Below are 26,138 nucleotides of genomic sequence, written 5' to 3'. Positions count from 1 at the left end.
ATGAAAATTATTTTCTTCACACACTCACTATTTCCACCGGAAGGGTGGTTTGGATTGGTGAGGGTACAGCATGCCCCAGACTAAATCGCAGCCATGTACGAATAATACGAGTGGATACGTGATAGGGGTGGTGAGCTCTTTTCTCCGAGCCGTGTTGCTTCGAGGATTCATTGTGAAATTTGAAAATACGAAACATTTACCAAGTGAATTCCTTGCAGACATTAAATTTCCTAGGTAATTTCCCCAATCCATTAGGGCCAAATTTAATTCAATCGCAAGGAACAATTGGATTGCACATGGGAGTATCTTCTTTGCAAGCACGGAGGTTAACGAAGCCGAACTTAAATTCACACAATTAGCGTTTCCAATGAAGGCAAGATTAATAGGTAAGGGTAAAGCTCACTCCGAACTAAGTCGTCGACGCGAGAAAATCACATGTGGCGGGCATGGGGCAATTTACCTCCTTTGAACCACCAATGGTTAGCATCATGTCCTGACAAAAAACTGAGGACTTGTTTGCTAGATCAGGGTAAAATCATTTAAAATTAAGGCGTCGACGTGAGTCATTCACGTATGCTAGGTTAGGAAGCCACTTTATTTCCCAGGGACACCTCTAACTGACACGAGTGTATAATAAGGACTATTGCCAAAACCTCTGTCCTGGATTTGAACCTAGGATCCTACAGTCTGTATCCAGATATCTACCTCTCATATCGTAACGCAACCTCCAGTACACAATAAGCAACATTTAACTATTGAATTTACCCATTCATTCACGACATTTACAAATAAACTGCAGCATTAGAGGCTTGCAACACGCATTGGAACGGTCGATTCTGATTTGTCTATTGGTAAATATGAGCGCAAATAAAATGACCATTGGCGAAAATTGAGATGCGAACTAGTGTATTAGTGTCTTGGGGAGAGGTGGGCGTAGTCGCGCCACACTGGCGCCTCTAGCCACATTTCACAAGCTGCCGGTGGCGTCTCTCATCGCATGCAGTCGATGAGGCGTCATCGGCGTAACCAGTCAATTTTCAGGTATCTTCGCCTCAATAAGCTCTATTTGATGGGTTTCCCGATTCGTGGCGGTAGAATTTCGCCTTCCAGTCCGATTTACTCGGTACACATTTCAACGAGTCAGGGGTAGCAGCAAATTTCTTCCTTCTAATGCGCATATATAATTCTTCATTTCATGGGAATTTTCGACTATACACAGCTCTCATCGGGTTTTTATACTCGCTCCATAACATCCGGTCCCCATGAGTAAGAAAAAATGGTTTGTTGGACAATTTGAAGACCTCGTTACCAGAAATTTTCCGTAACAGAAAAGGGCTTAGAGGGCCATGCAAGAATAACGTTACTGTTCCCGGTGATTTTTCTCCTCCCTCCTTTGTCCACGACTAATAATTTTCACAACCGCTACCTCCTGCTTTCGACATGTAACTTCGTCACTATTAATGAAACAACAGTGGAGTATTATTTTCTCGATCATTGAGTGGGTCAGTGGGGTAGCTAGGAATTTCGTTCGGGGGGGAGGGAGGAATGGCAGTAAATACATGCCTGAAAAAAACTAAAATAATTTCCATAAAATGAGCGTCAAAAATTATTATTTAAAAATATGCATAATTTTATAGCAAGTCAGACCAGAATTTGCATTGTAGCGAGGAGTTTATTGATAAGGGAACTTGACTGCAGAAAATATTCAGAAATGGGTGAGAACGGATTACGCGGATCTTTTGTGTGGTTAAACAAAGGGCAGGAGAGAAGTACAGTGTGGTGAAGCTGAAAAGCGAGTTTAAGCAAAAGAGGAAGAGAATAAGCGGCAAGCATTTGAGATGTGGGAATAGAAATTAATGATTAAGGTAAGACAGTCGTAAATGGAGACGAAGGAGGAAAAATTTCTATTCCGCTGGTGCGGTTAAGCATGAGAAGAGGCCAGAATAGGAAGTCGTAACTGGAATGGAGGCGTGAACTGATGCTGAAAGCCATGATTGCTGCGCCGCGGCGGCGTCCTACAACACGTAGTGATAAAGCAGGCAGGGATCCTCAGAAGTTCCTTACAACTACTATTCAACGTATTTGTCGAATCTGGTGAGCGTTCATTTCTCCAATTTCCATAAAACATATTCATAATTTGCTTAAAACCATATTAAAAATGGAAATGAGCGTATTTTTCAATAAAATTAATCAATCACCAATTTCATCCATTTTTTGCCTCTCAGTAAATGGATGCATGAATGTTAACATTATAATATTGAAATTGGCATCATCAAAGCCACATTTAAAATTAAAAAATTAACAGCATATTGCCATAGAACAGTTCAAGTTTTTTAAAAGAAAATATCACCAAAATAAGTTAAATATTAATTAATAATTCGAGCGTTAATAGGTTAAACAGAGCAACCGGCGCCTCCGATGTAATTCTCCTAAGTATAACACTTTTACTCCTTTAAAACTTTGAAATCTACCCAGTATTTTACATTTCTCCATTAAGTTAATATAAATTTTGTTTAACGAACTAAATAGATGTAAAGCCCCATACAATAATTTTGAATTTCAGAGAACGCAAAGAAAAAGTCATTCATATCAATCCGTTCCTGATTACAATAAATTTCTTTTTCGGGTTAATTCAGCGTATATTTCATCACTTTCACTGACGTTTCCCCTGTCGTACTGGAGGCTCCTTCAGATTGTATTGGATAATTTAATTGCTGTGGTCTATTCTTACACACTATACTACACATTACTCCACAACAATTAAATTATCCGTTACAATCTGATCAAGCTTTCAGTTAGTGAAAACGATAAAATATACACTCGGGAATCCCCCAAAAACGAAATTTATTCGTAACTAATGGTCCGCGAATTATTAATCATTCATTGAATCCCTTCCTTTTGTCAGATAGCATCAAATTTTAGTGACACCGGCAAAGAGGTAAGGCCGAGTACCGAAAAGAGAGATGGCTTTCGAAGCACACAGCAAAAGGGCACTCGAAACGATAGGACGGACGGTAAGGGTTTTTCAGCGGGTGAAGCCTATGGGTCAATCTCATTGGAATTCACGGAGCAGCGACATGGACGAAAAAGAACCTCATTGATGAACCTCGACCCGCATTTAATGGCCGGAGATCCTATTACCTCTATTGTGCATTTGGATTCAGTGCAATTCACTCTCCTCCTATCATTCTATGAGCTTTCTCACCTAATCTCCACTCTCATTTCCTAACCTTATGGGGCCTATTCTTCTTCACGGTCGCGTTAATTTAACCTTAACCTATACATGTCAAAAATTTTAATGCGCAGCGTAACTTTCAGTGGCAGCAAAAAAAATCAAAAAAATATAGAAACGCCCATACGTCAATGGTCAAAACCAAAGGCAATGTATGAAATAGAGCCGCGAGATTCATTACTAACGGAATGCACGTGAGAAAAAGTATAACTTAATGCATACTGGTTGATTTAAAGCCTTCATGGAGATACCGTAACATTCCTCAATTTTAGGTGTATAGTAAAATGTTGACGGGGTGGGAAGCATAATTATACCACTTTAAATTACACAGCATAGGTTCAATCCGAAATTCTCCAAGCCCGTTCAGAAAACGATCATACTCCGAGTATCCCACTCACTCTGGGGTGTTCTTCCAAAGTGAATAGCGACACGAAGATGGAACATGAAAAATGGTGTGCGATACTTCAACAACACTTTAAACAAAAATATCTATGACTTTCCTCAGCCCTAAACAGTTTTGCGAATAAAAACACTAGTTTGTAGTGGGAGGAGGGAAATGATACGCAGAAAAACACGAGCAAGACTCAGCGTGCACTATATAAAAGTATAAAATCGAATCAATCCGTTAATAACTTTAAATTCCAAGTTTTTACAAACATTCCGTACTTCAATGTTCCAACACAACTCCCGATACAGACGGAAAAGATATGACGAAGGGAAAATTAACAGCAACATAGAAGGTGAACGGTGGAGACGAGACTGTTTGCGTCCAAACTTTTAAAAGGTAGCTACATGACGGCATGTAATCAAAACAAAAAACGTCAGAGTCATGTATGTAGCTGAAATCTCATTAAAAAATATTCGTCCATACGAGTGAAATCATAGCAAACCTAACATCTACGATAAAAAATTAAAATATAAAATTTATGAGCACTCTGAAATAAATTAAAGAATTTTCCTTCATACGAAAGCAATAATTTCCATTGAAAGATACAAGATGAATAAAAATATGCATCGATAGAGCAATCAATAATCCACATGAGTAAGCACCCTTCCGCCTATAAGCCTACTCCACGCAACTTCCCAAACAAAATGCTTTATCATTTCTCGAGATAATAGACTCAATTGCCCTTTATTTGCTTGTTGTCCTTTCATATCAGAAACAATACTGCCACTGTGGTAGCCATACATCTCTCTCTTTCGAAAATATAACCAGGATATCACCTCTCTTCCTAGAGTGAAATCTCATCTCTCTTAGTCTAGAAGCTGATCGGCTTCCACCGAACATTGTCCAGCTGTCCCAAGAACTTAACCTAAACTGCACGGTGGAATCTGAATTAAAAACTATAATGCTAAGGAAAATACAATGTAGATGAATGGGAACGCAAATTTTCATCCTTTAACGGTGAGAGTTACAAAACAAGCTATTTCCAAAAGAAAAAAAAACAAAATCTCCACATCGCAATTTTTTTGCCATATCACTCCAATTTGCCAATTAACATGCAGCTGGTAAGTAACTTGGAATTATAGCCTGCAAAATTGTCACAAGGATAGGAGAGGGTACAGGTCGCCCCAGACTTAGCCACAGGCGTGTGAATATCACATATTAAGGGTAGGGTGCCAGTTCCTTTCCCTGGACCGACTCGCACTTCAAGGATTTTTATTTGCGGGTGTCCGAGGGTTTCAACAGGAATGTGAACCCGGGACACTTCGATCAGCAGCCAAGCGCTCTTCAAACTTAGCCACCACATACCCTCTTTCGTTGGGCTTTTGAGCCCTAAAATGTCCGCAATTTATTTTAGACGTTCTGGTAGAAATGAAAGTTCATAATTTATCGATGATACTTACAGTGATGACTTTGCGAATTTTATTCGCATGACTAAAGGTTGACCCAAGATAAAGATTATAGGGAGGAGGATAAGGTGGGAAAGTTCCTGGTTGTATTAAGTCATGTTACCGGATGGGGGTGCGGATGCTGGATACTGTTCCAGCGTAGAGGGTTTAGTGCATTTTTTGTCTCGTAGGAGTAGAGGGCATATTAGCCCCTCGTCCCCTCTGCATTCACCATTGTCCACGACCTATGCACAAAGACAAAAATCACGGTAGTCTTCTTAACTTTTTGGGCCACAAACTATTGGCAGCTGCTTACCAGAGACAAATCTCCGATAAAAGGACCCAATTTAGGCATTACGTTGAGTTTACTCCAGTCAATTTGGACAAAAAGTCGTTGAAACGGGGTACATATCTGTTGTAATTCCCCAATACTAACCAGAAGATATGCAATTTTCAACACAAGAAACCAATGTTGTGCATTCTCCCTCTCCATTAAACTAATCTTGAGCACGTATCCTCTTTCATCGCCTATCATACTCATCCTTAAGTTATAAAAGCACATTCCCAGTGGTGGAGGCTCAGTGAAATATGTAAATATGTTTAATCTGATCGCAGAATTGCATGTACATTTTTAATATTTTTTCATAAATGAATTAGAAAACGCTTCCTGAGTAAAAATATCTCCATCATAATCCCAACTGAAAGACATCAAATGTATTTGTATAAAATAAAACTCTTCTTTCTAAATGGTCTTATGCTCTAAGTCCGCTTGTGGTTAACAAACGTTCCAGTTGGAGAGTATCTTTCGAGCCATAACGACTTAGCGCCGACTTACAAAATCCCAATGCTCAGCGTTCTATTATCGGCTACAGAGTTGGAGGAAAGAAGCAAAGAGAGAAGAGCGTTATCCACACCGAAAGCTTCCTCGTTGCAATCCTGGTCCCGAGAATAGCCAAACTTTCCTCATGCAAACGTCACGCCTCCAGCACATGGTTGCCTAGGTAAGCCAAAATTCACGAGATGGAGGGCGTCAACGAGTTTAAACCTCGAGCGAATGAGAGGCATACAAGAGATTACGTCGATCAAGCCCGCATCATGCCGCGACACACTCTAGCTGGGTAGATCGCTTTGGCCCGGATCCGCTGTGTCATAACCCAATGAGGATTCAGGCATGCGTGCGGAGGAAAACCTCCGCGCAGCGAAGAGGGTAGGTAATACCTGTAATAAAGTACCGATCAGGCACGTCGCCACGGTTATATATCAAGCGTTCAGGCTTCACTTGGCGGAACCACATATCTATAGTGTGAGATAAATCACTCATTGTTAGTAATGTTCCACAAAACTTCATTTTTCCTACCCTTTGCGGAATTTGATGGAGAGCTTCCGATATTATGTTGCCTTAGTTGCTATACTAGCATTACGAATATATATCAAGTGTTCAGGCTCCACTTAGTGGAACCACATATCTATAGTGTGAGATAATTCACTTAGTACTGTTCCACAAAACTTTATTTTTCCGACCTTGATAATGATTATATAGTAGTTGAAGCCCAGGGTCGAGAAAATAAAGTATTGTGGAACATTAATAAGTGATTTATTTCTAACTACGTCGCCATGGGGTGGGAGGCTTTGGGGGTTAAGACCCCCCGAAATATTTTGCCTAGTGGTGATACCCACTATACATCTGCCGAGGAGACCACTTTCCCAGGAGCACTCCATACATCGATATAATAACAATTCACAAAGTCTGCTAATGACCAACGATGAATTTCACTTTTCGCATTATCAAAACGTAATTTAGAGTTGATTAAATGAAATGTATGGTTTCCGAAGCGTGCGAAGTGGCACAAAATATCGGTATAGGCAACCAAAGCAACCCCCGAAGCATATTTATGGCAACGTTCTTGGTACTGATGGAGATTTTTAGGACCCCAGATGGAACAAAATCTTCCTACAGTGATCATCATGTGAGTAACGTAGACGTTTTAAGAAGATAATGGGAGAAGAAAAGTCCTTTGAAAACCTTGGCAAGTGAAAGGGACAACTTAATCGGCCACATCATGAGACACGATAATCAGATGAAAACGGCCGTCGAAGAAAAAGAGGAAGGGAATAACACTAATGGGAGGCGGAGGAAAATATATACGGAGCAGGTGGAGAAGGATGTAATACAAAAGAATCACGTCAAGTGCTTTTTAAAATGCTTAAGTTAGCCGATAGGATAATTGAGTGGACAGCTGCGTCTAACCAATATTTTGATTGATAACTCATAATGATGATGGAATAAGTTTGTGTTAATCGACTTTTGAATTATAGCGACTTCGAAGCAAGTGGAAAACTAGCCAAAATGATTCTGCGACGCAATAAATTATTGAATGGTGACCTCTTGGTGGTTTTTAGGTCTATCCATTTTTCGTTCTATCCTTGTATGAAGTAATACCACTATGTGCCCCTTCAATGAATTGCTGACACATGCTTTTAATAGTAATTCACAAAAAGCATAAAATGTGGAATATTTTAGCCTATGAATTATGATATAATGGAGAAAACGTCGAATTGGTGAACACAAGCTAAACCGATACGATGCACAAAGGTTAAGAAAAGACTTAGCTGTTTCACAAAATAAACTGTTTATTTTGTGAAACAGCTAAGTCTTTTCTTAACCTTTGTGCATCATGAAGGAGTTTCACCATGTTACGCCAACCACCATCGCATTTAAACCGATACACTCAAGAGAAAAATCGACAATTCTGATATCCAGCCTTTACTTTTAGGTTAAGTTCAAAATCATGTTCATTCTTTAAGATGACAATTAACTTTAAGTTTTATCATATCACAACGAAAAACCAAATAGTTTAACGCCTTTGGATTTGATGAGACGACATTTCCCACGAATTAAAGACACGACACACTTGAATACTATACAATTATGGGAACAGCATTAAATATTTCCATATAAAATTCAGCCAGATGGTCCACCGGAGTAACAGCCTTTTGGTGAGGTAAAATATAAAGTGCAAAAAAGAACAACGACAATGCTTACTGACACTAATGTGCAACAGCAGGCAGGTGATTCAAGGATTCTATTTTCTTATTTTAACGTGGCGGCCTAAAAGATAAACCGCAAGTTTGAAAAATTCTTCTTTATATTGACACCGTAAGCTATGATCGCTATCTGGAAGCTTTTACTTCGATAAAAATTATGAAAAATGAGCCTAACCTAAATATTTTAAGCATGTACACATATCCCGCAAACAGAAATTCCATTTAACTGAAAAAAATCAATGGCGAATCAGCGTCTCCAAGAAAAGGGCCGTTTCTATTTCCAAGTCCCTGCAGCTTCTTGGAAGTTCCTTCAAAGACTACGTCGGAAACTCTAGGAATCGAAGTGATTCCTCGCTCTCAATTAATGGATTTATTTCTGAATCAAAATCAACTTCCAATCCTGAGTTCACCCTTACTTTACACAGACTTCTTTACTTTCGGGGTGTTTGAATAGCCGTGGCGGATAAGGTAGACGTGTCTGCAATATTTATAGCAATATTCTATCGAATTGAAGGGCTAGAATACGATTTCTGGCGATGCCTGAGATATATGAGCAACTACTAACGCCGCAGCTTATCTTGCAACCAGCACCTCAAACAAAGTACACTATCGCATATAATGATACACCATAAATATCAATGAGCTGCTCTCCTCCAAAAAATAAATAAACTTCTAACAACAAGCAGAAAGCAACCTAATATTTCCAATTATCTAAATTACACATTTTCATCAAATCCCCTAATTATTTGGTGAAAGGTAAAATTTCAGGCAAATAACGGATGAAGCGGTAAAAATAAGCTTCCCTGTATGTCAGAGAAAGTAATACACACAAAGTCGGTAACGAGAATTACGTTTATTTATTTTATTTTCATAAATGGACACTGACGACATTTGAGAGACCATATTCTCGTTCACAATGACAGGGGGGAAAAGTCCCCAAAAATGTAAACGTTTTACATGCAAAACAGTCATAAAAGGTCTAAAATATTCTTATTTTAAATAAAGTAGCCACCGCCATAAAATAGCCTTTTGGTTTTCTCCATCGTTTCCATAAAAGAAGAACTCGGAGAAAAAATATCGCGGAAATATCCCACGCTCCCATAAAGCTTACCAAAAAGAATATGCTCCCGCACTCAAAGAGGAGTAGCTCCATAGAATTATGAATTAACTTTTATGCCTTGCCACCCGTAATTTTAGCTCCATCACACATATTCAAAAGCTAACAGTAAGCCATTCTCCATTCAGGAGCTTAGGCGGGAAAAAGATCTGACTCGCCCGTAATGCACTCTTGTGCCGTTGGGGTGTGCAAACGCGAACTAGTACCTAGAGTTTTCAGGGATATTTGCACTACTTTTCGTAAGGCTTTCCGGAGTTTCTAGGTCAAAGAGAAAAGATTTTTACACAACGCTTTTGGGATTACTTTAAAGAATCACATAGACTGGCGAACGGGCAAGATCTCCGTGTCATGTACGTGGAGGGATCTTATAGTTATCGAACTTATACCATCAAACCCGGAACTACGGGTGGCTAACTTTTATTCTGCATTGCTTTTTTTGTAATTCTCTTCCACTGGAGTTGCTAATATCCCTTCGGTCTCCGGCTCATTTTTCGGAGAGCAGGGAATATAAATGGGCATCGCCGAGGGATGTCATTTCCGCGGAGAGAAACTGCCAAAAAATATTTGAAGAAGTCGTTTAAATGACATGTATGGACAAGCAGGGAGTAAAAACGTGCACAGTAATGTTCACAATAAATTTATGTGAGCTGAGATTACCATCAGAAATGACAACTTAATTGTCTACTTCAAAAGTAGTCGACAGTAATTTTTATACGTTTTATTCCCCACTATATACTATGGTTTCATCACATTATTTATGCCACATAAGAAACCATGATGTTTTGGAGCCAAATACGAACATATCATGTGAAAATTCTATATTCGGTGAAAAGGAATAAAAATTGGAATTATTTTTCTAGCAATTATTTACGAATTATGCCGTTCTATTGTTTCTCCGAAGTCTATATCCCTTCTTATGAAATGTAAACAAAAACTTTAACGAAATCCATAAGCTCTCCAAATCACTAAAATCCGAAATATTTTATGCAAGTACAAATGTTCCCTTGGGAATAGCTATTAAATAATACAAATTAACATTTTTATTAAAAAAATAGTGAAAGACCTCCCTTCTCTAATATGAAGTTAAGAGAATATTGTGATAAATGTTTACGTTGGCTGCTAGTAGACATTATTAACACTGCCGAAGGGGAACAATTTTAAAAATAATTGGTTTTAACTCCTTCCTAACAATGATAACAAACTTAATAATTTACCAGGTAGCTAAAAAGAAGTCAAACCTTGTAAAGACAACGTGGAGGACAAAATGGTATCCTTTTACACATTAGGATCCTCTGAACCAGTGATTGATAGTGTTATTTAACTATTATGTCTTTTGTTAACCAGTGCCGGAACGGCGTTCCAACACCATAAAACCACTGCTATGAACCCCCTACCAACCACTACTCCACCCTAAAGGCTCATATCCGAAATTGTTTCAAGATTTTTTTTTCATTTTTATGCTTCGCAACTGAGGCCACGATTTTGCAGCTAAATTTCTGTCAACAAGATGGAGGAATATTTCCTTTTTCATCCCATCTCGACTTTCTATTTCCGTAGCTCGTAATGGTTACCGGCAAAACCACTCACTGAAACTGACGTCGACTTAAAGAGATGATTTATGCCCCCAGCCAGCTGACGTGTCACATTTACGTGACAAATATTGTTCCAGAGAAGACGGCGTGTTTATCTTTCCTTTAGTATAAGTAACCGCAACCTAAGGGACAATCGTATTTCCCTTTCACGGGTATTACCAAAAAATTAGTTTCGAATGGTTAAGGCATCACAAGAACAATTCCACACGGACCCTAAACTAAGCTTGAGCAAAACTTTGGAAAAATAGTAAACATTTAATCAATAAAAGTCGGAAAAGACGGTGTTGAGTCAGTGCAATGATAAAGTAGCGAGAGTTGAGGTCGTATTAATTTTGAAGCTCACACTTTTATTGCGATCACGTCGGCCCTAAAGAGGGATTTTACGACGTACTGGCGCAACCACTAAACCATTACACACCCACCTGGTGCGGAATACTGTCGGTGGAATTCCAAACTGGTAAAAATATTTTTAGAGGAACAGGAAGACGGATATAACCATGCATCGCGGTTCTTCAGGGCATTTCGAAAAATTCAATCTCTAGCCAATGATTCTCCACAGAATGGCCTTATCTATAGAATAGAAATTACCACAGGGGATAGCGGAACTTGGAAGTAAATTCAGCTCGTCTAGGGATTTAAGCCTTTTTCATACGCCGATGATCTTTTACATCAAATTCTTCCCAGCTCATCAATTACGATTTGACGATGATTTCAAATTGCTATCACAGGTACCACCTTCTCGCTTGATATAAGCCTGTTTATTTGACCCGTTATTCTTATAGGCCAAATGCGAGGAAATTGAGATCAGATTTACGTGATATTTTTAAATTTTTATCTAGTTGTATACGTGAATTTAATTCCATATCCTGTTTTGGATACCCAGGGCGTTTAAGGAGATAGCGGAGTTAGCCACGACAACTTCGGTAACCGAAAACATTACTCACAACCAGGATGAAAATCATGAAAAATACATAAATCTCCAAATCGACACATTTTCATATCATTCTATTTTTTCGTCTCTATTTCTGGCACTTACAAAAATTTGGTACATGGACTGCTTCCAATTAATCTTCTTTATAGACCCAATTAATAAAAAATAAAACTTTTTCATTTCTCGATTCGCTGGTTCATGAAAATGGGGTTAGAGGTTAAAAAATACTTTAACCAGGGATGTCAGGGTGGTCTCGTTGAAGGATTCTTGGAACGGCGTAATGTTTTTTGACTTTTCTACCCAAAGGAGAAGTTTTAGGTGTAAACACTTAAGCAATATAAATATTGATAAAACCCGACAGCGAAGCCATAACTATAAGCAAGTATACAACCAGAGAAACGGGTATAAACGACGGATTTCTCTCCAATGGATAGAGCTGAAGTAAGTCAAAGGATTAGGGATTTGAGTTTTGATTCCTACCAGATCATAAAATACTTTATCAAGGGGGAACATGCGATAAATTGAATTTGACACTTTTCAAGTAAACTAGCGGGTCCAGTTGCGATTAACACAGGAACTAAGTGACGAGATGGGTGTCTAACGCATAGGATACAATTAATAGCCAGAATTAAAATATTGTGAGTTGAAAAAATAAATATCCAAGAGACCAAGGCCAAATACAATGGAGCAGAATCTAGATCTAGCAGAACATAAAAAATTCCCACCGAAAAATATGTGACTCCACCACTTAGGGTAGGATCAAGCTTAGTCTCAGTTTCATGCGATACGTTAGTACGACGAAAGCGATGATAAAAACACACTGAAAGAAAAAATTGGTTGTGGTATCCAACAGTTGGATCCCACACCCAATTTAAATGGATGCTGGGGCGCCATCCAATTAGTTGGATGAGGCAGCCATTTTAAATGGCTGGCTAAGAGATGGCTGTGACAACCAACTCGTTGGATACCACAGCCAGCGTCGTTGGGTCTTACGCCCATCTATATTGGATGCCGCAGCTTTGCGAAATTGTTGCCGTAGCGTTAATGAATGGGTAATATTTTAGCGGATATTATTATTATTACTAGTGACACCAATTAAATATTGTACGTAGGTTATATAATAAAAGATAACAATGATATTTTAATATACGCCTTTATTAAAAAATGGAAGAAACTTTTTATTAAGAAATTTAAAAAAATACATACATATGCCAAAGGTACTCTTGAAAATTTTCCACATTTTTCCCAACAAAACATTCTACAATGCCAGATTTATCAATCCTACCAAGACATCTTTATTATCATAACTATCAATATTCCGTACACTTTCCTTCCTCTCCTGCAAATATGTGTGACTTGCTTTTGAATTTTACATCAATGACAGAAATAATTGGCTTTAAACTGTAGTAACAAAGCCCAATATGTCGTTTAACCCCAAATTATCTTCAAGAATTCCAAAGAGAGAAAAAAGAATTCTCTGCTTGCCAACCTCTGCATCAGCCTCAATTCCCTTTGCATGCAATTTGTGCCTTCCACAAGGATGCTAAAGACTTTAAAGTTTTTGTATTTTTTCTATTTGTACAACGAGAAAGGAGGGCTAAAAAGATATTTCCTAATAATAAGGTGTTTAGTGGCGACACATAGAAGTGTATAGTATTAGTGCCCCTCACCTTCTAGCCGTCCTTTTACTAATTTCATGTTCATCAACTTAAAAAATCTACATTATTCTCCGGTGACGCACTCCCCCTAACGGCAAAGGGACTTTTGTCTGACATTTCCACTTGGGCATGATATAAGTGGCTTCGAAGAGCTCATATGAGAGCGGATATTCTAACTGCTTCCATCTGTGGCTAAATGTTTTCTACTTTTACTATCCGGAATTTATTTTCTATTTCATCATGGCAACTATTACGAAGGCGTGACTACTCTAGACGTGATTACTCCAGGCGTGGTCATTTATATCCGCATGGGACCTATGAGACCCATTAGTGTCTCGTGAGTTAACCACACATTAATATTAGGCTCTCAAGGAGATGGCCCGTGACGTCTCTTGTTTACTTAAATGCATTTTTTGACCTCAATTTCGTCCCTCAGCTGAATCAGTCTTAGTGGACCATGGCATTAGTGGACTATCTCTCTAGAATCGTCCTTCTAGTAACGGCAAGATTCTCGAGAAGAACGGAGTGAAATGAGTTCACACACGATTTTCAAGGAATTAACTGTGCGTACTGTGGATTCATGTGTCGAAGATGAAGTTTTTCAGTGCTTATGGCTCAAATGGTTTGAAGTTGCGTGTGCTCGTTTTCGTTTTCTTTGAATGTGTGGTTGAATAGGCAAAAGTTGTGCCGATTCTGTTCTCAGGTAGCCTGTTATTTTTGTTTGCATTTTTAGACTCCCTGTTTTATGTCACCTCTAGTTAATGTAATTCAAAAGAGTCCTTTTCTTTCTTAAATAGTAACTATTTACGAATTATGGACATTATCCAAAGATCGATAAACGCTAAAATTATAACATGGTTATTTAAACTTAAGGTTAAAAACTCTTCCCCTTAAAAGCACATGCAAAGTTCTATGATTGCTATTATGTTACTTTAATGCAGACTTAATATTCAGGAAGTACAATTCAGAACTTTGACACAAAAAGAAAACTAAAAAGTGAACTTGATTGTTTCTGGCTTTACTTTGTGAAAATCCATTCTTAATAATAAAACGTTATTGTACTTTTCCACACGATTTAATTAATACGACCGGTTTCGTCGCAGAGGCGACATCATCAGGTACAGAATCCGTTATAATAACAGTTATTTTATTCTTGTTTATCTGGTTGCTATTACGTTGGTAGGGGAGGGTTGCGTTGGGGTTAAATCGTGTGGAAAAGTACAATAACGTTTTATTATTAAAAAAAAACTAAAAAGTGTTTCAAATGGTAGTAAAATAAAGAAATTTGCGCACTTATTCATGACTAATGACAATATAATACCCAATATTTAGTAATTAACAAACTTCCTTGGATCTACTCGTCACTGCGGACGCCTACTTGGGTTTGAACCTCAAAGGGCACCGGGTGACAGAAAGATTCGACTTTAGGAACACTCTTATGTACTGATGGGATTATTTTCGTCCGGTAAAGATTACACACACCCTAAGCCCTCAAACATGAAAGAGGCTATCAGATTGCCTTGGTCTCCAAGAGCAGAGAAGGGTTACGCAAACACTCATACACAGTCATGTGGGCCTTCAAAATGGAAGAGCCTTCTCTCGCGAAATTCGATTATCCCTTTAACCTTCGCACTGGAGAAGCGTGTGCCCACGATAATACGAAAGCTAACAGAATTTTAGTCCCGCAAGCCATTCCTTTAGCACGAGTTGGACCAAAAAGGGTTCACTTGACATAACACAAGAAAAATCTTGCAGTTGTAACTGCTTTACATTTCAAATCATTCAGAACTTACATTGCCTGTCTTTAGTCAAGAGCTACCATCGAAGGGTGGATTAAGTCCTACATAAAATTTAGCGCTGACATCACAATCCACGGATTATTTAAATTCCATAAAATCTCTTAAACATATCCGTTTCTATATTCAATAGAACATTCCTCGACGAAAATGACGGCTTTTAAGTTAAGGCCTTAGCGAAAGAGAATTACTTTCAACAAAATACGACCACTAACTACGTTATGAAATAATACATAAATGAAAGTATATAAACATTATTATTATTATTATTATTTTAACCGTTTCTAAACCACACGAAATGGAAAAGGAAACATGAAATAAGCCCTCGAGGGTAAAATTAGTGTGTTTTAAATTACAGGCACGCATATAACATAAAGAATCCACGGCAAAGCAATCCGTTTGTCAACTAGGAATGAATTTAAAAAATCGAAATGAAGCATCAGAGACTATTGATGGAGTCATTTAATATTTCCTAGAAATCGACAGTCATACTTACAAACGTAAGCTTAAACTACGTAAAGGAGGCAATATTTTGGTTGATTTAACACTCAAGGAAATAATTTATTCATTTCTCACATTCCGGTTCACGTTTGCATCCTACGGAAGACTTTATGACGCAAGTATCTCGAGCGTGAACGTGCTACCGCTATGCATAGGGCTAAATTGGTCTGCAGTTGAAAACAAAATGCCTTCATCCTACGTCACACAGTGCGAATGGAACCTGGCGCATAGTCATGGCACTGGCGAGAGCACGAGTTGAATTAGAGCCAATTATTTTCCAAGCCACCAATACATCATATAATTTAACCTAGAAATCCACATTCAATGGGCATTTAGGGATCTCAGCAGATAACCCCTATCTAGGAAGGATGTAATGTAATAAGTTAACAAGCCGAGTTAACTAAAACGTCGTATAACTTAAATACGAACAAAAATGTTTACACTGGCACAAATATAATTCTCAGAAATTATGCAAGTCTTCAAATTGTACGGCGGTTCAGCTGTGAACCCACAGCATTTTATTTACAAATTTTATCACAAAGTTAAGCCTACTAGCAGCTCCGCTGTGTTTTGTATCCTCAACCCTAATCGGTAGTAGCATGGATCGGGAAAATTGGTCCATCCATAGCATAAAAGAAGCGTTTCATTCGGCGAAAAAAATATTTGGGGTTAAGGCTGACCCAAAGATGTCGGTCAAGGATTAGGGATGATGAGTAATAATGAAACTCACAAACCCATAACTAGTTTTAAAAATGAAGAAATTATCTCTGAGCAACACTAAGGGAACAGATACAACGTTGATGGGAAATAGAAATGATAGTTATCGAAACTTTGCTTCAGCAAATTTTTCGTGTATTTCTTACACTAGAATAAAATTTGCCTGATTTTTGCAGAGGAATATAAGTGAATAGCTAAGAAAAAAAGACTTACATGGGATAATTACGTAATAAGGTAACAAACCGGAAAACACAAAAGAAAATTTAAAAAATAATACCCTTGAATGCAAGCTTTTTGTATTTTGAAGAGCATAGAGAAAATATCCAATTCAAGTCTTCGACCCAAAAACATAAATAATCCAATCCCACTCAACAAATCAAATATCTTATACTCAACAAGAGATCGGTCTCTATGAAACTAACCTGATAGTGCTAACAGCTTTTCACCAGCAATTGGGAAAAAACTTTGTGATTTCAAGAAAATTACTTTGGATGTCTGCTTCTCCATTCCAGTAGGTTGCATTGTTAAATTATTATGATCAAGTTCATATAGTTCATCATATCTTCAAAAATAGAGGAGGACTTCAGGAGGTAGGGGAGTGTGTTGTACCACGGAACACACAATTTTTTTATATAAAGCAAAAAAAAAAATTTCACGGGGCAAGATCCCTGGTTTGCGCCCCCCCAATATAAGTCGGCATCCCTGTGATACACTCTAGCACATCTTTCACATAATAGCTTACTTTAAAGTCGCCAGGTCGCAGAACTTGACGGTGGTTTCAAATGTTCCTACGTACACTATGTCCTAGGTACACCACCCTCCACTACTTCAATCAATAAAAACCTTAAATGAGCATAGCATTAAGGTAAGATACACAAAGAGGATTAATACATGCATAAAAAGGCAGGTTATTAAACTGAGAAATTTAGCCGAGTAGCAATTTCAACATTGAGAAGATGGAAAATGGGTGGCACTTAATATGAAGCGGCTCAGATTCTTTTAAAATACGAATTTCGCATTCTTTACTATAATAAAAGAAAATTTCAAGTTTCACCTATACTTTTACGCATTTTAAAGTTCTTTTGTTGAGCTTTTCCAAGCTGACAAAAAGCATAAAAACCTAGGAAATTCATAAATTTTCTTTCGTCGCCGAAAATTAATGGAAGCTGCCGAAATATAAACGCATAAATCAATCAATTTAGTATAGAAAGAAGTAATGATCCATCAAACTCTTTTTCCAATCAGGAAATAATCACATCTTAAAGAATCGCATATTTTTAAGAATAGGACATTCTCGCACTACTGCTAAGAACGGGGACACCGACAATTGGCTCGATACATGACACTGTACCTTATTCCCACAGATGCATGACGTACGACGATTGGAGAATCAAAATGGTTAAGCTCAATGGATGTGTGCGCACGTGTTGTAAGGTCACAGGAGGGGCCACTGGGAAGGGAGAGAGTAGAAGATTGCGAGCGCTGAAAAAGAGGTCGATCCACGTTTAAGCCACCCGTGAAGTCGGCGCACGGCGCGAGGAATAGCAATGGACCCGACAGAAAAGACAAGGAGGGCGGGCGACGCTTTGCATGCTTCCTCATCACACCCTTGAGCGACGCGGGGAGAAAGGGGAACAGCGGGAATGTAATAGGGTGGTCGGGACAGTAGCGAAGAGGAGAGAGAATGGCAGAGGAGGACAGCGGGACAAAGGTTGCGGAATGGCTGTTACAAGGGGCGCGCGAAACTAAAATGAGCCGTGGAGGAGGATCATCAGGCCGAAGAAATCGGTTTCGGTCCTCTGCGAAAGGATCAAGAGAAGACCTTGATCGTGTTCATGATGGGTCTCGAAATCGCAACTCGGAATAAGAATTTAGTAAATGGAATGAAAATCCATGAGAATAAAATAAAATGGTAAACTTCCACACAATTTTATTTACAAAGCACCGACCCGGTTTCGACAAGTAGTGCCATTATCAAGGGTATAGATCAAGGCCCTTGATAATGACACTACGTGTCCCAACCACTTTGCCTAGATTCTTTACAATAAAGTTCCCGAAGAAATAAAAAATACCAACTCACTCTCCGTATTTAAAAAGAAACTAAAACTTCTCCTAGCTGAAGAAGGGTATAGATCAAGGTCCTTGATAATGACACTACGTGTCGAAACCGGGTCGGTACTTTGTAAATAAAATTGTGTGGAAGTTTACCATTTCATTTTATTCTCATGGATATAAAACATTTCCACCAGATATCGCCCGACACTGTGAATTATGAAATGGAAAGATGAGTTAAAACGAAAAATTAATCTTCCTCGTTTATTCATTAGTTTCATTATCACTGGTCAAAAATCCTAAGATTGATTTGACGCAGCTTTCCATTCAATTCTCCCATCAGCTAATCTTTTCACACCTACGTACTTACTTCCCTTTCACATCCTCCTTTACCTCTTGCATATATTTCATTCGAGGACTTCCTTTTCCGTTCTTGCCATCTACTTGTCCACCGAAATGTCGTAGCCAGCGGAGGGATAAGGGTTCAATCCCTCCCAAATAATCTTTCGTCCCATTTAAGTCCCACAGAGCCTTTTGTGTATTTACTCCAAATCAACCCTCCTCGAAAAACGACATTCCTCCCGCCTCGGGCCTTGAAAACTATCGCAATTAAATTTTTTTAAACATACTCACATGTTCCTTTTACCTCGTACAATTTTAATTTAGGGAAACTCGCTTTAAAGCGACCTAACGTGAAATAAGAACTCTTTCGATTGCTTTTAACCATAATATCAATAGTCGTAAAGAAGGATCTGGGGGTTGGCTTATGCCCATGGAAATACGAATGAATAATAAAAAATAATGGGAATAATACCCTCTGAGTTTTGAAATCTATTACATAAAATGCAGATATTAGAGAGGGTGTAAGAATGACGCAGTCATTTTCACGATTGATAAGTTCTTTTTAGGTAAACAGCGGATTTTTAATGAATTAACTTACGGTAGGGAGGAACTCAGCTTGGAAATCGCCGCCTTATGACGAAACGATCCAAAATCTTTCACAGCCATGAATACTTTCCCAATAAGAAGACGCCTGTCTCTCGTTATAGAAGTCCCAAAACGCCTCCCACACGCAAACAGGAAGACACGAACACTGCAGAGTCGACGCCGCATCGTGATTCAGAGCCTAGGGCATTGGTATATGAAGACAATACTCTGGCCAACGCAGGAATCTGATACCGATTTATCTTATCCAAAGAGCGAGGCGATGCTGGCTAATCAAATCCACATGCCACCCAAGAGGATGTCGACTTCTGCGAAAGGAGCGTATGGTTCTGAGCGTAAGGAACGTAAGCACACGAGTGCAGTTCGTAATACGAAGTCTCAAAAGCTTTGGAGTCATGAGGGACACTTAATGCAAGATTCGGAAATATTGGCGTGTAGCTAGTTCCTTGCGTACAAAATCCTACCATCCTGAACTGTTCGCTAACAATGTCTTGATTTGGCATCCGTTCGCAACTGATCTTGCACTATTATATTCATTACCGCTTGGTGTGATTTACGTTCTGTGATTGGACTTCTAAGTGGTAGGGACGCTAAGTCGACGGAAATAATCGCTAGTTACGTTCAATACATGGAAAGCAGTATATTAACACCAAAACTGAAAAAATGGGAAAGTGTGCCGGAGAGCCATCGCTTTCGGACGAAACCATTGCAAAAGAATGGTGGGAAATGGTTGAACGTCGAAGGATGACGATTCATAAACAATGCTAATAAAACTACAATAAAAATATTTTGGCAGCGCATTATTCGCGCTAGGTGGGTCTCCGTAATGCCAACCGAAAATCGCCAATATCTACAGGTTGACGAGGTTCGCGAATTCCAAGAGTACAAGGAACGTATAAGGTGAGGAATTCTTATTCAGTTCCCTTTCAATGGAACTCCTATTCATTTGTCCCAGGCGACACACTCATATACAGCACGGACTAAGACCCAAGTGACTACCGTCCCTTATCCCTCCCTAAAACTATACGCTAACTGCAGGGCGCGGCAGGAGTGCTCTATGGCAAGCGTATGCAATACCACATGCAAGTGAATCGATTTCATAGGGGTTTAGACACAAAAATAAAAGTAAGACTAGGAAAAAAAAACTAAAAATAACATTGCGAATGAACATGATTTACTTTAAGAAAAATGTGAAGACCTTTTGTTTACAGTCAACCCTAGAAATTCCTTTTGAAAGTATATCGGTAATGGAAAGGTCCAGGATAAAATGGGATACTTTCTTTAACTTTGAAAGTAAGTAATTGTGATTATGGCCAACAGGGTAGAGAAGAACAAACAATATGTCTTCGTGGTGAGGATATGGCATGATGGTGACTGCCGGGAAAAATATTACCAGGGATAAGCTCACTTTCCTTCCTCCCTCAATTAGCATGGCCACCGAAACTCCCCAAGTTCACCCGCAAAATTTCCGCAAGCATTAATAGATTGTTCACCACATAAGCAGTATTCAGAACTAACCTATGACATTGAGCAGAATTTTTTGCCCAGAGCCCATGACGGTGTATAATGGTAAATAATGAAGTAAACAATTTTAAAAATTAGAACTGGAATAAAAAGATAGCTTCACTGCGATATGGAAAATGCTTTGTAACTGAATCTCAAACTATTCACACCTATCAACCTAGTAACCCATTCCCGTAGGTACTTATCAGGGAACGGGTTGGCCCCCCCGAGAGGTATGCCCCTATATTACCACAACTACGGGACGATTACTCTCAAAAATATTATTTATACTTCTAAAAGCAATATCTTATAAAAAAACAGAAGGAAAAATTTAAGGCATGAGAAATGAGGAAATATTTTAATATTGTTTCCGTTAATCTAACATGTTTTTAGCATTAGGTACTGCCCAAATAGCATATACGCTGAGGAAAGTTGCGATATACTGTTACAATTTGAACTATATAGTACACAGCGACATTGATATTTCATCTTAACTTATCCGGCTAAAAACGGTGTCCCAAAGATTTCATGGTCTGTAAGACAAGGATAAGCATTTTAAAACGTAACCGACAAGTTAATCCTGAGTGGTTTCATCACTTTTTTCGAGGAGAAAGTTGGCGAAATACACAGTGTAATTATATGTAACCCTCGACCTAATTCAACCTCATTTAGCAAAAAATAACCCTAATTGAGTGCCAGTATCTAATAACTATGAACATATTTTTTATTGCAAAAGACAAAACCAAAGTTAGCGAACATTTGTGAAAAAACTGATGCAGAACCATAAATACGCGGCCGCAACCCTATCGCTGACTTCCTATGGAAAAACGCCGATGAGGAAAAACGAGTTTTAACACAAGAAAAGCGAGGGGAATAGTTTCCAAAACCCTTGGAAAGTGCTAATATTAGATGTGGGGCAGGGATACGAAGAATCGGTTGAATAGCATCCAGAAAATGGATTAAAAATGAAAACACCATTTACGCTGTTCATGCATGTTAGTTGAAGAAGAAATACATGTTAAAATAAATGAAATGCAACCAACTGGTTAAAAATAGGATATTCATGAGGTTGAAATTATTTACAAAATTTACTGATACTCCGACGGTTAAGAAAGAGGATTTGAATAAGATAAATATGTAAAAGGATTCGAGAAAAAAATACTCGAAATCGTTAGGCTACCTTGCAACGTATGTAGCCTTAAATTTCCTACGCGAACTCCATATTCGTTTACGAAAATGCTCGTCTTTCCAGGGTCAACTGCGCTTTTTCAACTAACTTTTAACGTGAACTGGGCACACACCAAACGTATACCAAGCGATAATAGTTTTCGCGCCATTTCCCAACTCTTCAACTTTGGTTTCATTCTTTTTTCACCTACTGTTTTCTCTCTCCTATCGCATCTCTATCAAAATAATTATGTAGCCTTATTACATGCCCAAAATCTACTGAATTTTCGTAAATTGCTATCCTTTTTATATTTCTCAAACTTCTTTCCTATTTCCCCAGATATTCCCCATGCCTGAAAGATTAGCCACCAAGGACCCGCAGACTCACCAATTGCCCATCTAAGCTTACCAATTGCCGAACCGAGCTGAACGATTCACATGAGACTACTAAGTTATAACTAACCCAAGTATGCATGATCTTCAAATATCAATCGCCACCTCTGTGTGCGTTATGCGATAAAAATTATCTAGTTGATTTTCTTCTTGAAATACATCAACTCAAAAAATGTCCTCATAAAAAATTCTACTCCATCCAAAGTCGTTTTACTATAACCACTCGCTTCAACTAACAACAGTAAAACCAACTTACTACCGCAATTAACGTCAATGCACTTCGATCACGTGCTAATACCAAAATATTAGAAAAGGAAGGCGATCGAAATGAGAATTATCGCTTCTTTTAACCATGGCTTTTATCGTTATGATCCCGCGTAATGTTATAAACAAAACCTTTTCTTAAATACAACACGGAATTTTCTTTAAAAAAACACCATCACCTTACAACTTTATTTGTCCAATAAGGTTAATTTTCAAACATCCATGTCTCAATACCCGATAAAAATTCCAATTACTTGCCTTTACAATTAGTCTCCGCACTCAGAATTATCCTAGCATCTTCCCAGAACTCAAAAATTTTCTGAATTCCAAACCATTCAGAGCAGTTGATCCTTTAATAATACCTAACTTTCGTGCGCGAAATGTTTAATCTCGATTGTCTTAAGACGCAACGTAAATGGGTAAAAAACTTGGATCAGCATATTTTCATTAATATTCATAAATTTATGCAAAAAATGCAAAATATCATCCAAAGCAGGCCGTCAGGATCCCGTCTCTTTTACGCCGAGTCCCTAATTTTCAACGCAACAACCCTTATTTCAAATACAGGCGCTAAGCTGCCGACAGGAAAATTGGGGATCATTGGGTCTATCCTCTTCACGTCACCCATGTTCCGTCAAGGATTGGCGTAGACCAGTTACCATGGTAACCACCATCCTTCTACCCAAATGTCCTACTAGTAATTCCCCCCACGACCCTGTTTGGGTGCGCCCAGGCGCGCCATTAACTAATTTAAGAAAATACAGTGCTATAACCAAGGGCGAAATATTCCTGGGGAATAATTTTCAACACACTGCCTGCGTGATACAGGCGGGAACTGGCTCCCTCGTGGTAAGAAGTGTGATTTATTCCGACATGAGTTGAACTGCTAGAGACACGGGTATCCCCGCGACAAAATCCCCCGGAGAAGCCAGTGGGGGAATCAGTTTTTCCGGTAAAGTCACTGAAAACTCGGGCTCCGATCAGTTAAAACATTAACGAGGCCCACTGACTAAAAATTTATAAATATTTTTACCGCAAAACCTTCTCAGTTCTCGAAAGAAATTGAAAAATTATTACTCATAATAGACTCCTAAAAAGCAATAAGCTGATCATGTCAATAGTATAATCAGACGCTAAATACAATCAATTTTCCCCGGAAAAATCGGAGGAAAAAAGTGTAATTGATATGCATAAGTTGACAATTTATACGATAATTCGCTTCATCTCGTTAAATATACAAATGAAGCCCCAGAAAATGAACTAAATTCGCTTCAAGATAATTTAGCGGGAAAAATAGAAAATTAGCCAACAATTAACGAAACTACGCATTAATTAAAGAAAGGGGGAAGATACTCACCTTCACCGACATGACTGATGCTTATATTTAGATGCTTTGTTCCACCAAGAATTTCAAGTTGTTTTGCGGTAGTCCTGGTCCTAAAAGATCCACTTCAGATGGTCGACAACAAATATCTCGGACTTCAGACAGCCTCCAAGGAATGAGTAACGCCTTCCCCACTGCTTCAAGAGCTCATGCGGCGACCAGGAAGCAGCACATGACCACGAAAACAAGCTGTTCCGGAAAGAATTGTAGGCCGGTGCATCAGTCTGCTTGGCGAACAGGATCACAAGAAGATGAACCCTTGCGCCCTGCCCAGCTCATCGCTCTTGCAAAGCACAACCGAATGACAGGTAGATGAATGCTCCACTGTGGCAACAGCCGACGAGCGAAATAGAGCCCACGCCCTTACAAAGCCCCCAAAAACAAAACCGCAGAAAAATTTCGACCGGGAGGTACACAAACAGTTGCTTCGAGCACGAAAGGCCGGAGTGTTGTGTGTGGCCGAGCGCCCTACTCCCCTCGAAACGTAATTTATTGATCTGCTAGGTTCCCCTCGCTTCGCACCAGCCCTGTAGCGCCTTCTCCGGCCCCTCCAGCCAACACCCCTCCCCTGCAATCAAAAGGATACCTTTCCCCCAGCTTCAACGCTGCTCCATACCAACACCGAGCACGATGCGTCGCGAAAACAAATGCGCCTTTTTTTCAACTCCTTAATGCTAGGTATTGAGTTGTGCATTAAGTCTTTTGTCGGCCATTCGGCGGTAACATGGAGCACGAGTTGCTCCAACCCCCGGCAGCACTAGTCTCGGGGTCTCGGCGCGCGCCAAAATTGGTGCATCTCGAGCACCACCTTTCGTCGTGACCACCTTTACGAAGAGTGACTTAACGTTCGCGGCAAAAAAATTATTCCGTCGCAAGAAAGTTACACTGCTTCATGGTGCTACGTGGGATTCGCAAAATAATCACCTAATCGTCAGTTTAAACGAGGTCAAAGTTAAACCTTGACGATGTAAAATAAAAGAGGTCATTAGGGGATTTGAAAGGCTATGCAGGCATATGGCATAACACTGAGGTAAGTGAAATTTATGACAGAGGCACTTTTTCATTTATCCGTAACTCAAAGATTAACCTAAAGTCTAAGAACCAGAGAACAATAGTTAGCCATTAATATATTTTTTTAACTCTGGAAGGTAATATTATTTTTGTTTCGCCTTCTATACATGTATATATACTCAAATGTCTCAGAGTACATAAATTTTAATTATTGGAGTAGTCTCTCCAGTAATTTGTATTGTAAAAAATGAATCACAAGGAAATCGATGCAATTTTTTGATATTGTAGTAGGGGAAATACATCTTAACGTAACTTAAACGACATAAAAGTTATTTATTAGGCTGACATTTAATAGACTACAATTCGTTAGTAAGCTATAATGACACAACTAAGTTTGATGTAAACTAACAGTTCATAATATGTATAACGAATTTTGATGGAGAGGTGAACACATAAAAATCTACTGGGTTACAGGATAGATTTACTCTAGTTAGGCAGCCATAAAAGTGCACCCGTCTTCATTCACAGTTCAACAACAAGTCATCATCATTAGTCAACAATCCTAAGATTGGTTTGACGCAGCTCTCCATTTCTCTCTCCTATCCGCTAATCTCTTCATAGCTACATATTTATTCTCTTTTACATCCTTTATAACCTGTCCTATGTAACTCATTCGGGGCCGTCCCTTGCCCTTTTTCCCTTCCACTTGTCCTTCAACGATTGTCTTCATCAGACCATCGTGCCTCAAAATGTGGCCAACTAAGTTGTCCCTTCTTCTGCTTAATGTTTTTAGGAGGCTTCTCTTTTCTCCTACTCTCCTTAGCACTTCCTGGTTACTCACACGGTCAATCCATTTTATCTTCATCATTCTTCGGTAGCACCACATTTTGAATGCTTCCACTCTTGACTTCTCTGCTGCTGTCAACGTCCAAGCCTCACTTCCATAGAGAAACATACTCCATATGTAGCATCTGATGAATTGTTTCCTTACTTCTAT

General features: G+C 38.9%; 1 protein-coding gene across 3 annotated transcripts in view; it reads right to left on the bottom strand.

The window, feature by feature from the left end:
• The window catches only part of LOC124157352 (endothelin-converting enzyme homolog), a 133,783-nt gene extending 109,154 nt beyond the window's left edge, over positions 1 to 24,629 (bottom strand). For 2 of the 3 annotated variants that reach the window (XM_046532002.1, XM_046532005.1), the window contains exon 1: positions 24,104 to 24,629. In XM_046532002.1, the coding sequence (XP_046387958.1) occupies positions 24,104 to 24,115 (12 nt within the window). In that variant the 5' untranslated portion in view covers positions 24,116 to 24,629. The remainder of the gene's footprint in view (positions 1 to 24,103) is intronic. The other variant, XM_046532008.1, reaches the window with a different exon arrangement.
• Positions 24,630 to 26,138: the final 1,509 nt, after the last annotated feature.

Source organism: Ischnura elegans, chromosome 4 (assembly GCF_921293095.1).
Source record: "Ischnura elegans chromosome 4, ioIscEleg1.1, whole genome shotgun sequence".
Taxonomy (NCBI): domain Eukaryota; kingdom Metazoa; phylum Arthropoda; class Insecta; order Odonata; family Coenagrionidae; genus Ischnura; species Ischnura elegans.
This window is presented reverse-complemented; position numbering and strand designations above follow the sequence as displayed.